Consider the following 13,704-nt stretch of genomic DNA (forward strand, 5'->3'; position numbering starts at 1 on the left):
AATAGTCCTTCCAGATTTTTATTTTAGGTAGCCCCTGAGGTCTTATCTGTCGTGCAATATTGTTTCTAAACTAGGAAAGCTGGAGTGGGGGAAGTAGAGGGGCCAGCCCCCCCCCCCTCCAACCCTAACCCTGATACTACATGCATGCTTGAAATGGTTTAACTTCAATTATTTGAGCTCTCATAGTGACTCTCTTTAAGTATCAGTATCCAAGTTTCAATCAATGTATGCATTTTTGAAAGGCAAATGTTCAAATGTTGTCATCCCAACAATTCTCAAATTCTCAGATTTAAAGCAAAGAAACAACCAATCTTCAAGGGCCTAATTAAAGAAAAAACACACTGGACGTCTCAGGAAGCTGTATCAAGATTTCAAAACTATTTGGAAAGAATATGTAAACAATATTTAATTGAACCAAACTTTATCTAAAAATATCATGCACAATGTCAAGGTCATGAAGTTTAACCCATGAATAAAAGGCATGAGGAAAGAACATCTGAATTAATATATTCATCAGGATGAAATATGCAGAAATATTTACAACTCCTATGGTCCCATGTAATAAACATAAGAACTGTTTATTAGATCATCACTCAAATTAAATAAAATGCAGTGAATTTAATTGATGTGTTCACAAGTTAGGCCCCCTGTCTGCTAATGAGGGGGGCCTTACCATGCTTACTATGTACCTTAATTTTAAAAGACAGGTTTGTAAATAACACTAAAACACTCTTAATTAGTCATGGTATATTTTATTAACAAAATGTTTCAAGAGTGTAAGATTTTAATAAGCTAAAGGCATATGGCTGATATGTTGCAGTTGTTTTATAACACCAACTAACCCATGTGACCACAATATGGGCGCCATTTGTTTCCAACAAAAGCTTGAAAATCACAGTAAAACAAAATCGGCTGTTCTAATAAGAATTTAAGATTTTGATGAAATTGTATTTCATATAAGTTGATAAACATTTAAAAAAAATATGTGAATAATATTCTTAAAAAAAAAACTTTTCACTTGGCGGGATTTAATTGGGTCGGTCGCGTTATGGGAAACAATTTTTTTTTTTATTTTGGCCTAAAACCTTTGTGTAAAGCACAAACTTCCAATGTCTCTTCATGCGAAGTTGTGTACCAAACACAAATTGTACACTTTCACCGAGGTGACCTTGAAAATGCTAAACGTCCTTGAGTCAAGGTCAAACATGCCCAAATGAATTTTGGTCAAGGTCATATCACACCCACAACTCATAAACAAACCTTAAGTTAAGTATAAATTTTCAAGTCTTTTCATTAGAATGTTATAGAATGGGCATGAATTGCACTATTCTTCTTCCAATGACCTTGAACTTGTTCAAATGATCTTGGGTCAAGTTCATGATACATCTCCAAGTCGTAAACAATCTTATTAATAATATCAAGTATGAACTTTCAATGGCTCTCCATTAAAATGTTCTGGACCAGACAAGATTGTATGGACATATGGATGGATGGACCAGCGGACAAAGTGTTTCCTATATCCCCTCCTTTTCCAAGTTTCATGTGTGGGGGATATAAAATTCCCTTTGAAATTGGTTGTGCAATTATTACTCAAAAATAGTAATTTATGAGTAAGCTTTGATCAAAACCAATAAAACCAATATAATGGACACTACATGTATTCAGTATACCCGTACCTCTTCAAAAAAAGCTTATAAATGCCAGACTGACACACATTTTGACCTTTTAAAACTTTTTTCTACTAAAGTTGCCCATCTATTTTATTTTATAGACATGACATATAGATGACCCCGAACAAGCTCAAGAGCACAGCAATCATTTTTCCAGCGGTGGTTGTAGATTTTGCATATATAGTGATAAACATGTAATTTTTTCCAAAATTAATAAGTATTGATGTCATGTTCTTTTCCCATTGTCATGGCAACAATATCAGTACAGAAATTTTGTTTTTGTTATTTTTGGAAAATAAAGTAATTCATTCTTTCAACAAATAAGATAATCAAAATACCTTATTTTATAATGTACAGAAAGCATATTCATAGAAAAATGGCTAAAAATTCATTGATTTCATTTGGATTTATGAACCCGTAACCAAGAAAATGGATTTCCTTGCATACCAGTCCCTTAATATATCCAAAATAATTTTTTAATTGTGTTTGAGCATTAAGTAGGAAAATATCAATTATATACCAAAAGCTTTTGAAAAATAAATTTTTGACTATCCATGAAATGCTCGATGCTTGCCGATTTGGACTCATAAATAGAAACAAGATCACAAAAGGGAATTTTCGCAGGCAGGTTAAGGCTTCCCATAGAATATCACAGTGCACTCTGTGCCTTCACTTCTCTGAACTATCAAAATATGACATCATAATAGAAAATTACGTCAAGTCAGTGCCAACTTGAGTTGTTTTGACGGGGAGAGTGTCATGAACTTAATTTACACTTTATTTCAAACTGCATGTAAAATGCTAAATAACTGCTGCAAAATTCACGAGTCTTTAAAGGTTTTTTAAGTCTTATATGTCCGAATATTTTAGAAATACATCGCTTACGTACCCTTGAATAAAATTCAGCATGTTCAAAATGCTTACAAAAAATACACTTTTGAAATGTACTCTGTTTTATACCTGTGGTTGGAGGTATAATTTATTTTGTGTGTATAAATGAGTCTGGCGCAGGTGATTAATGAGGATTAATCTGAGTTTTCTTGTGGAAATCTGTAAGAAGAGGTTGTTCTCTAACTGAATCTTGCTTGGGGAAAATGTGTGATGGCTTTGTTTTGATACAGATTACGATATTGTGTGGAAAATACCCACAAACTTGAATTTCTCACGAAATATTTTGTACCCAAGTAATACTATGACTTTTCCCAAGCACATATCGGATACACAAGGATACGATGAATTTATTCATATAACAAAATGTTAATAATTATTGTGATAATCAGCTGCGCCGAAGCGATTTATGTGAAACACTTCAAAAAATTATAAATGACCATCACGTGAACAACAAAGTCATGTGATATCATACCAAATAATTGTTAATATATAGCCGAGGGAACCCTCTATATAAATTGGAAGTACTAAAGTACAATACTTATGAATTAAAACCAAAACCAACCTCCCAATACAATATTATGCTATGAGCGCATTTTAAAGCTTCGGGAAGCCTTAACATAGCTGCATTATACAAAGCACTAAAAATGACCAAGATACAAACAATAGAAATTGTCAATTTTCGGGACGCCATCTCCCTTCTTCAGGGCAAAATAAAGTTAAGATGTACGTCAAAAAAACAAAAGAAACAGAGAAAAAAACTAGAAATATGTCCATAAGTCATGAATGCCCCACCAAGGGTTCATTAGTAATGCAACATGAAAATCTGTATTAATGTAAGAAGTTTGATGAAAATATCTTGAATAGTTTCTTTAAAACTGAGTTTTAAAGCGCAATAAAATTAGTAAGGTAAAAAGTCATTGGGAGGGTCAAGGTAAAATGAATTGGACACAGTTGGTAAATTCTCACCAAATAATGTATCAGTGCATAGGCATACATAAAACTATCTTGAACAGTTTCTTTAAACTGAGCTAAACACAAATTTTAGAAAGTGAGGTCAAGGTCAAAGGAAAGGTCAAGGTAAAAAATGCTGAGGTTATTGAAAAGCTCTCATCAATAAGAAAAAGCAAATGGAGTTTGATAAAAATATTTGTCTTATGAATAGTTTCTTTGAAATTAAGCTAAACACAAATTTTGAAGTCAAGGTCAAATGAATGGTCAAGATATAAAATATGTTAATGTGATTGAATAGTTCTCATCAATATGTATAAGCATATAAAGATTGATAAATTATTATTGTTTTACTAACAGCATGACAGTTTGCTGGATGAGGTGTGCTAAATTTTTGTATGCTGATTTTCTTATTACTCATCGATTGGATGTTTGATTTCAATGGAATCAATAATACTTTGCACAAGAAACACAGAACCCAGTAATACCACTGACAATACTGACCAATCGTATTGAATGATTGTTCACTATAGTACGCAGTAAACAACAATTACATGTGGACAGACAAAGCAAGTTTAACTTCCTATAATGATGATAATGATAGCTATATAGTACAACAATAGTAGCAGCTAGAGTAGCCTTACTAATTCCATTCTTTAAATTTTCTTAAATTTAAAACCTCATCCAGTCAAATCAGAACAAATATGACACATGCTTTTTTGAGGACATAGGCTTTGACTGACCACGTGTAAATGCCATGCTGGTCAACAATCAATCAAAGTGACTGGCCAGTATTATCAGGGTATTGTTGTATTCTGAGTTTCATATGCATTTTCTGTTCTTGAGAAGATGTTAAAAGTTTTTTCCTATATAATCCTATGTCATATCATTTTATATGCATCATTATAGTAAAGTGATATTTTAGAAGTGTGATATTTAAAAAGCACTATTTCTTCTATATTTTGTGTGGCTGTTGTATTTATATGTAATAATATTAATATGTAATCAGAAAATAGCTCTTCAGAGTTAATGTTTTTGTTGTTAAAACCCAACTTTAAATAAATATTATCTTAACTTACCTTACCCTCAATTCATAAGTAATTTTTTGTGAATTATCAATTAATATCCAATATTTTTCATAAGAGAGTTCTTGACCAGACACTAGTTATACTTTTTTTGGCTTGTGATCTTGAACTTGCTACTGTGACACTTAGTCAAGGACATGACACACCAATCCTTTCTGTCAAGCATGAACTTCGAGTTTTCAATATATCTCCATTATGAGATACATTCTTATGTAAAACTTATGTAAAACTTATGATCCCCTTTTGTGGTCCTATCCTATCCCTGGGGGCCATGATGTGCAATTTAGAAATCTACACTATATCAAGAAGTTTAAACATAACTTTAATCTTTCCTGGTCCAGTAGTTCTTGATGAAAAGTTTTTTTTCCATATATTCTCATGTTAAACTTTGATCCCCTATTGCAGTCCCACCCTATCCCTGGGAGCTATGATTTGAACAATGTACAATCTACACTACATCAGAAAGCTTACATACAAGTTTAATCTTTTCTGGCACAGTGGTTCTTGAGAAGATTTTTTAATGATGCTACCCTATTTTCGCCTTTTCTTAATGATCTCCCCTTGGAGGGGCTTGGCTTTTCATTTTGACAATTCTGAATCCATTTACCCAAAGATGCTTTGTGCTGATTTGGTTAAATATGGCCAAGTGGTTTTTGAAAAGAAGTCAAAAATGTGTAAAGTTTACAGAGAGAGACAGACAGATGTGGACAACCAGTGTTCAGAAAAAGCTCACTTCAGCTTACAGCTCATGTGAGCTGAACAAAATTATTAACAGAAAAGACAGAGTGATTACTATAAAGCATCCATAAATCCTTGTGGGGCCTTAATAATATAAGTACAAAATTCTTTTTTTACCATCATTCTTCTTACCTGGGGGAGTAGGTGGAAGACCTTTTTCAGGTTTGAGAGCATAGTTCATAGATGAATGTAAGTGTGGTTCGAACAGACCAGCAGCAGCTGTGGTGGCAGTAGGGGTTCCCAATACATTGCTTTGACGATTCTGGTTAGACATTGCCTGTATTGTACTGGCAGCCATTTCTTCTACTGTTGAGTACTGATCCTGGTAAAAGCCAGGGCCATGAGGTTTGTCTCTAGATTCATCTATAAAAGGAATCAACCATTAAACAAAGATTAGTCATTCCACTCGTTAATACTTTTAAACTTGAATACATGTACCAGGTTTATGGACATTGGCAGTCACCTGGATACCAGGGGCCCGTTTTACAAAAGAACTTAGAACTAAGACCAAATACTTTCATTGATTGTAAAAAATTTCAAAATTGATTATTTTATTTAAAATTTATGTCATAAACGTATCTTTCTAAATTCTTTTTAAAACTATTAAAACCATTTTCAAATTAATGTTCCAAAGAAAGTAATAAGTGGAATTATAAGTTTGTCTTAGTCGTAAGTTCTTTTGTAAAACAGGCCCCAGGTTATTAACGTTTTGGGTCCATCTGGAACAGGTCTGGACCTATGTGACAAAATTTTCACCATTTAGTGAGAACTCTATCATCTCTAATCATTTCAAAATTCATACAGTTAGTTGGTTAGAAGTTTAGGAGCAAAGAAGATAAGGCACACTGAATATCCAGAAGTCTCTGATGAGACTGTAGCTTTACTGATTTTTATTTAATTAACAACTTGAAGGGTTTTGTTTGTTATTTAACGTTCCTCTCATGAATTTTTCACTCATATGGAGACCCCACCACTTGCTGGTGGAGGGCTGCAAATTTAGACCTATACTCAGCACTTGGGCAATTGAGCAGTGAAAGATCTTTTTCATGTCAACACCTACTCCGACACATGAACTTGGTTTATACGGTCTCATCTGACCAAGGTCTCGTCTGAAGAACCTGTCTCTATGTCCATCAGTGGAATTCTAACATGCGATGTAAGGATTAACTCCTTACATTGCGACTCTAGAGCAAATGTTCTAAAAACTGTGTCATGCAGGGGATAATTAACAAAGGTAGCACTAAGACCTGAAATTTTGGCAACAGCAATAAATAAAATAATGATCCTTGGTTTAGTTTCTTTCTGAGTCAGTTTGATTTCAATTGGACAAAAAAAGCAGTAAGGGTAGCGTTTTAAAAGAAATTTTTTAAAAATCTATTTTTAGTTACCATGACAACACCATTTATCGAAATCAAAAACTGATAAACAGAATTATGAAGCTTATGCAGTCTTCACCAAATCTTTTGTTCAGTACATGCATTTCAGGCAGGTTTAACCACTTATTACGCTAGCCCGAACAAATATTTACATGCCCAGAATTTTATCAAGTAATTTTATTCTTATTTGCCTATTCATGCCAAGGAAATGATCCGAAATCCATTTCTATCGATCTATTGTCTCGCCATCAATATTGTTTTCAACCTGTACACTTTATGTGTCTCCTTTGCAAAAGAGTTCCTTGGAAGTAATGTATTGTTTTCAACGTGTATACTTTTTGTGTCTCCTTTGGAAAAGAGTTCCTTGGAAATTGTGGTAGAATAAAGTATCGTTAAAATTTTATTTGGTGCTCCACTTTAGATGAAAAATCAGACTTTTAAGTACATTTAATGCTATTGGTATTATTTAAATTGATAATATGGAGGCTTAGGCCTCAGAATTTACATGCCCTTTGGGCTTGTAAGTATGCAATTTCCACATGCCTGCTTCCAATTTTACCAGGTCCCAGGCTTCAGACTCCCGGGATTTGTCAAAGACTGTTAGTGTTATATACTTGTGTGCCAAATTATATTGAAATTGGACTAAAACCGTAGGAGGAATAGTGACGCTAAGAAAGAATTTCACAGAAATCTTTACTTTCAGTACCAATGGCAACAATGTTCATCAATATCACAAACCAATATAAAGAATTATATATCTAAGTGTAGTCTTACTTGCCTATCAAGTTATATTGAAATCGGACTAAAACCATGGGGGGAATAGTGACACTTCAAAAGAATTTCACAGAAGTCTTTATTTTTAGTATCGATGGCAAGAATTATGGATGTTTCAGGAGCGTGACCCCAACAATTCGGGACCTGACAACACGTTTCTGGACTTGGGTTAACACTTTTCGGGACTTAAAATTAATTTGTTTGAGGCACGAATTCATATTATCTAATTTCATATTTAGCATGATTTTAATATGCCTATAATACATTAAAGTAATGTTGACATAAAAAATGTCGAATGTGTACAGTCAGTTGGTCAAAATATGTTTCCAAAAAGGGCTGTACGTGGTCCTTTGAAAGCTTGAAGAATTTATAGACTCAATAGTAAGTCACCTTTTTCTTCAAATAAAGGAATTAAAATCAGCATTTTTAAATTTCATTTCATGTATATTGTTTACATATATCCTCTGCTTTGATATAAGGAGCTGATCAGTCAATATTTTAATGGAATACACAATCATAAAATTATCAAGGTCAATTATGAAATTTTAGAGTAAAGAACTTCCATTTATGAAAATAACTCAAAAAATTTCTTTTATAAAAAACGTATTTACGGGAAGCACAAAACATCTTATTGTAGTTGTAAAAAAACGTTATTTTAAATATTTGAGAGACACCAATCAAATATTTTCATGTTGTGAAAATGTTTACAAGACATTCTAGATTAAAAAAAAAAAATTAATTCCATCAACATGTAGGTTAACTTAAATTTCAAATTGCCAACTGGTCACATTAAATAGATAAAGTAATGATGAAATGTTTTAAACATTTTTAAAACTATGCAAAATGGTGTTATAACATTAGGTGAAGGTCTACTTTATTATTAGCTCACCTGAGCCAAAGGCTCAAGTGAGATTTTCTGATCAAAGAGTGTCCAGTGTCTATCTGTCGTCTGTAAACTTTTCACAATTTCGACTTCTTCTCAAGAACCACTGGGCCAATTTCAATCAAACTTGCCACAAAACATCCTTGGGTGAAGGGGATTCAAGTTTGTTCACAGGAAGTGCTGCGCCCTCTTTCAAGAGAAGATAATTAAGAATCATGAAAATTTGGTGGCATCTTTTAAAAATCTACTTCTCAAAAACCACTGCACAAGAAAAGATGAAACTTATGTGAAAGCTTCATTACATACTCTAGATTCAAATTTGTTCATATCATAACCCCCGGGGGTAGGGCGGGGCCACAAGAGGGGGGTCAATGTTTTACATAGGAATATATAAGAAATATCTTTAAAAATCTTCTTCTCAAGAACAGCAAAGCCATGATTAGTCATATTATTACAGAAGTATCCTCAGGTAGTGTAGATTCTATTTTGTCCAACCATGACCCCTGGAGGTGGGGCAGGGCCACAACAGGGGGTCAAGGTTTTCATATGATATAGGTGTAATGGTTAAGGGGCATTGGAGTAAAACGAATTGAAGACTTCAAATAGTGGAATGACCTGACAATCCTTGGAATGGACTAGCCTAAGGGTATATGAGGCAAAGCTCTGGCATTCAGAAGGTTGCTGAAGAAGTTGGGTGTTGAATCAGCAATAAAGACTGATTGGATGTTGATTTACGTCCCATTTGAGAATTTTTCACTCATATAGAGACGTCACAATATACCAGTGAAGGGCTTCAAATTTTGACCTTTACTCGGCACTCAGGGCCATTGAGCAGTGAGGGATCTTTATCATGCCAACGCCTACCGTGACACAGGACCTCAGTTTTTAAGGTCTCATCCGAAGTTTCACTTTAAAGTGCCAAGGGCATGGCGAAGGAACAGTTGCTACCCATTTTTTATGGACTTAGGTCAGTCGCGGCCGAGATTCGAACTCACAACCTCCTGATCATGGAACAAGCGCTCTACCGACTGAGCTACCATGAACGGTCAGCAATAAAGAAGTTAAGGTATTCCATCCTAATAGCAAAAGATAAAGAAGTTAAGGTATTCCATCCTAATAGCAAAAGATTCAATGAAATTGAATACATAACAGATGTGTAGGTGTTGACTACTCAGTATATTTAGACATAATTCCCATTTATTACTATGAGCATGTAAGGGTGGGATGTCCTTATTTATGACATTGAATTTTGGTAAGAGTTATCTCCCTCTGTTTTTCATTAATAAATTATTTAAAAATCTTAAATTTTAATTCTAATTTTAAAAATCTTACCTGGTAAAAAAAAATCATTTTCAATTGTTGTTCTATTTCTAATGTGTTTTAGTGCATTTTTTCACTTCAGTATTTATTGATATTATTTGAATTTTTATTTTTAAAAAATTGCTCCATAGACTTCAATGTAATCTTTGTTAAGTACTTAAGCACTGGGTGTAGTATATCTGAAGAAGATTGAGACAACAGGTTCTTATTTAGGGATGTCAATAATTCATATTCGAATATTCAATGAAAATATTCAAATATATTCAAATATTCAATAAAATTAATAAAATCTGATTATTTTAAATGTACATCATCTTACACTAATGGCAGGCTTTTGTGTCAGTATTTGGAAGTAAAACTGAATGTAGACTTTTGTAGGTATACAATAAGGAATTCTACATTTGATATTGTCAGTGTTTAAAATAAATAATTCATTTAAGTATATACAACCGAAATATAATTCTAACAAATGATATCTATCATAGGCGTCGGGGGGGGGGGGGGGGGGGCTTTACACACACACACACACTACTTTGTTTTGGAAAGATAGACATAATATAGGTATTGGAAACTGGGGCTTAGCCCTCCAAACATTTTTTTTTTTAGTTGTTGGTTAGCCCCTCCCCCTTTCAATTTGCTTCCGACGCCTTTGTATGTACAAGCTCAAACTGACAAACCAGTCATCTAACCAGGGGCAAGATGATCTTTACTCTTCAGATTTAAAAACACCGAATAAATTACAATTATCTGTTTAATAAGAGATATACCGGTAATATAATCTTTGGTACAATATTTTGAAAACATAAACAAACACTTCCATAGACAATTTCCCTAGGTCATTATTTTCCCGATAATGATTTTACAATTTAGGAATATAAACAACCCCAGATAATCAAGTAATTGATGCATTATTCTGAAATTGAGTCCTTTACAATATTACAGACTGATTCTATGAAAGATGTAATTCAATGATCAATAAAATTTATTTTTATAAGTACACTCTTCACTTGTCTCTTAGACATTCAAGAAGGGTTTCATTTCAATGCCCTCAATTCTAGATCCAATCATATAAAACTACCGAAAGTACTTTTTGTATTATACATTAATAATACTTGTTTATTTCTTTTATACCGTACTCAAAATGAAATAATTTAGAAGATCTATAATATAAAAAAGTAGAGAAAGAAATAAGAGGATCGCTAGTAAATAAAACGGGGATGATTCCAGCATTGTTCTAATTAAAATTTATTATCTCTTTTTTGTGAAATCTGAAAAACATCGAATATTTGAATCTTAAATTCATATTCGAATATTAACTCATTGAATGAACATTAGAATGTTTGAATATTCGTTGACATCCCTAGTTCTTATCTATCAATGGGAACCTAGGGGAGAAACACAGTGCAAGTAGTACCTCACCCAGTCCCCATCTCTGGATGAAAGAGGAAATCTAAGTACCCTCAGACATAGCTGTCTCAATAATCATTCCAATCATTAACTCAGACAGACTAAAAGGAAAACCTATATATCCCTTGTAAGAACCTGATCATACACGTTACATAGGAAATATCTTTGAAATCTTCTCAAGAACAACTAAGCCACATTAGTCATATATATACAGAAGCAACCTTAGGTACTGTAGAATCAAGTTTGTTCAAATCATGACCCCCAAGAGGTTGGGGCATAACAGAGGGTCTCAGTTTTGCATAAGAATATATATGAATCATCTTGAAAAAATCTGCTACTCAACAACAGCAAAGCTACATGTATGATTAGTCATATTATCATAGGAGCATCCACAGGTAGTGTTGACCAATCGGAGTTTACATAGGAATACACAGGAAAAAAATCTTTAAAATTCTTCTGTTTAAGAACAGCAAAGCCATGATTAGAAATATCGATATAGAAGCATCCTGAGGTAGTGTAAATTTAAGTTTGCCCGCCCCCCCCCCCCTTTAAAACTTTTCAATATACTGAATACTGATTTCTGCTTTCTCCTAGCCAGTGTGCTCAGGTGAGCGATGTGGCCCATGGGCCTCTTGTTATTATTAATTTAACTTTTTTTAAAGAAAAGTATTAAGAAAAATGTTCTCGCAACATTTGTAAAAACATTCAGTGACAATGTTTCAGAAACATCATAACACTTCAAGAAAGAAGATCTTTTAACAAAACAATGCTAAAACATTTTGAAAAAAAATATTTTTTTTTAAATGTTTAAAACAATATACAAAATCAAAAGATTGATACATTTCAAAAAAAAAATCAAATCATTTTGAACAAGTTTAAATTTTGTTGAATTTTTAATGATATCTGGGATATTACTATTATAAATATCATTTGAATTATTTCATTTACCAATGAATAAACAAAACAATAATTTTATCCTACATATTTTTACATCATTTTTGTTAAATAATTGAAACTATGAAACACACAATCGTTTCAGCTCTCATTATTGGTGGCGTCTTCATACATGTAACACCTCCCAGTTAGGATATGTGTGTGTAATTCCAATTGTTATGTTGTTATAAATATATTGGATGGTATCTGGAGATCACCTGAATTAAAATCATTAATTATTATTTAACATAAGATGAATTAAATTAAATTTCATAATAGAAATTTTTTCTATTATGATTCAATTTCATTGCAAAACAAGATGTGTTTGTGAAACACTGATGCCCCCGTATGGCAGCTTATGTCGAAGGTTAAAGTTTCTCAAATGCAAGTCAAAATCCAGGCCAAAAGATAAAAAATGTTGATACCCAAAGAAAGATCTTGTCTCGAGGAAAACACCTGTGAAATTTGAAAGACCTAGATACAACTGTTCAAAAGTTATGGTGAAGGTTTAAGTTTTTAAAATAAAAGTCAAACGTCAAGGTCAAGGTCAAAGTGATTGGTATCCAAAGGAAAATCTTGTCACAAGGATTATATATGTGAAGTATGAAAGCCCTAGCTCCAACCATTCAAAAGTTATGGCCAAGGTTAAAGTTTTTCAAAAGTAGGTCAAACTCCTAGGTCAAGGTCAAAGGGTCAAAGTGGTTGGTATCCAAAGGAAGGTCTTGTCACAAGGATTACATATGTGAAGTATGAAAGCCCTAGCTCCAACCATTCAAAAGTTATGGCCAAGGTTAAAGTTTTTCAAAAGTAGGTCAAACTCCTAAGTCAAGGTCAAAAGGGTCAAAGTGGTTGATATCCAGAGGAAGGCCTTGTCACAAGGAATACACATGTGAAGTTTGAAACCCTAAGCACCAACTGTTCAAAAGTTATGGCCAAGGTTAAAGTTTTTCAAAAGTAGGTCAAACTCCTAGGTCAAGGTCAAAGGGTCAAAGTGGTTGGTATCCAAAGGAAGGTCTTGTCACAAGGATTACATATGTGAAGTATGAAAGCCCTAGCTCCAACCATTCAAAAGTTATGGCCAAGGTTAAAGTTTTTCAAAAGTAGGTCAAACTCCTAAGTCAAGGTCAAAAGGGTCAAAGTGGTTGATATCCAGAGGAAGGCCTTGTCACAAGGAATACACATGTGAAGTTTGAAACCCTAAGCACCAACTGTTCAAAAGTTATGGCCAAGGTTAAAGTTTTTCAAAAGTAGGTCAAAGTCCAAGGTCAAGGTCAAAATGTCAAAGTTGTTGGTATCCAAAAGAAGGCCTTGTCACAAAGAATACACATGTGAAGTTTGAAACCCCATGCTCCAACTGTTCAGAAGTTATGGCCAAGGTTAAAGTCTCATAAAATTTTGCAAAAGTGGGTCAAACTCCAAGGTCAAGGTCAAAAGGTCAAATATGATGGTACCCAAAGAAAGGTCTTGTCACAAAGAATACACATGTGAAATATGAAAGTCATAGCTCCAACCAATCAAAAGTTATGGGCAAGGTTAAAGTTGACAACAGACAGACAGACAAACAGACAAACAAACAGATAAACAGACAAACAGACAGACAGGACAAAAACAATATACCCCCGGGATCTTTCGATCCGGGGGCATAAAAACAAGAGGCCCAAGGGTCTTGAATTGCTCTT

The 13,704-nt window shown here is 33.5% G+C and overlaps 1 protein-coding gene across 2 annotated transcripts in view; it reads right to left on the reverse strand.

The window, feature by feature from the left end:
* The window catches only part of LOC133185471 (hepatic leukemia factor-like), a 144,304-nt gene that overhangs the window by 83,073 nt on the left and 47,527 nt on the right, over positions 1–13,704 (reverse strand). For both annotated transcript variants that reach the window (XM_061320740.1, XM_061320714.1), the window contains exon 2: positions 5,465–5,695. In XM_061320740.1, coding sequence (XP_061176724.1) covers positions 5,465–5,695 — 231 coding nt within the window. The remainder of the gene's footprint in view (positions 1–5,464; positions 5,696–13,704) is intronic.

Source organism: Saccostrea echinata, unplaced genomic scaffold (assembly GCF_033153115.1).
Source record: "Saccostrea echinata isolate AGI-Se365-2 ecotype Australia unplaced genomic scaffold, CSIRO_AGI_Sech_v1 ptg000001l, whole genome shotgun sequence".
Lineage (NCBI taxonomy): Eukaryota > Metazoa > Mollusca > Bivalvia > Ostreida > Ostreidae > Saccostrea > Saccostrea echinata.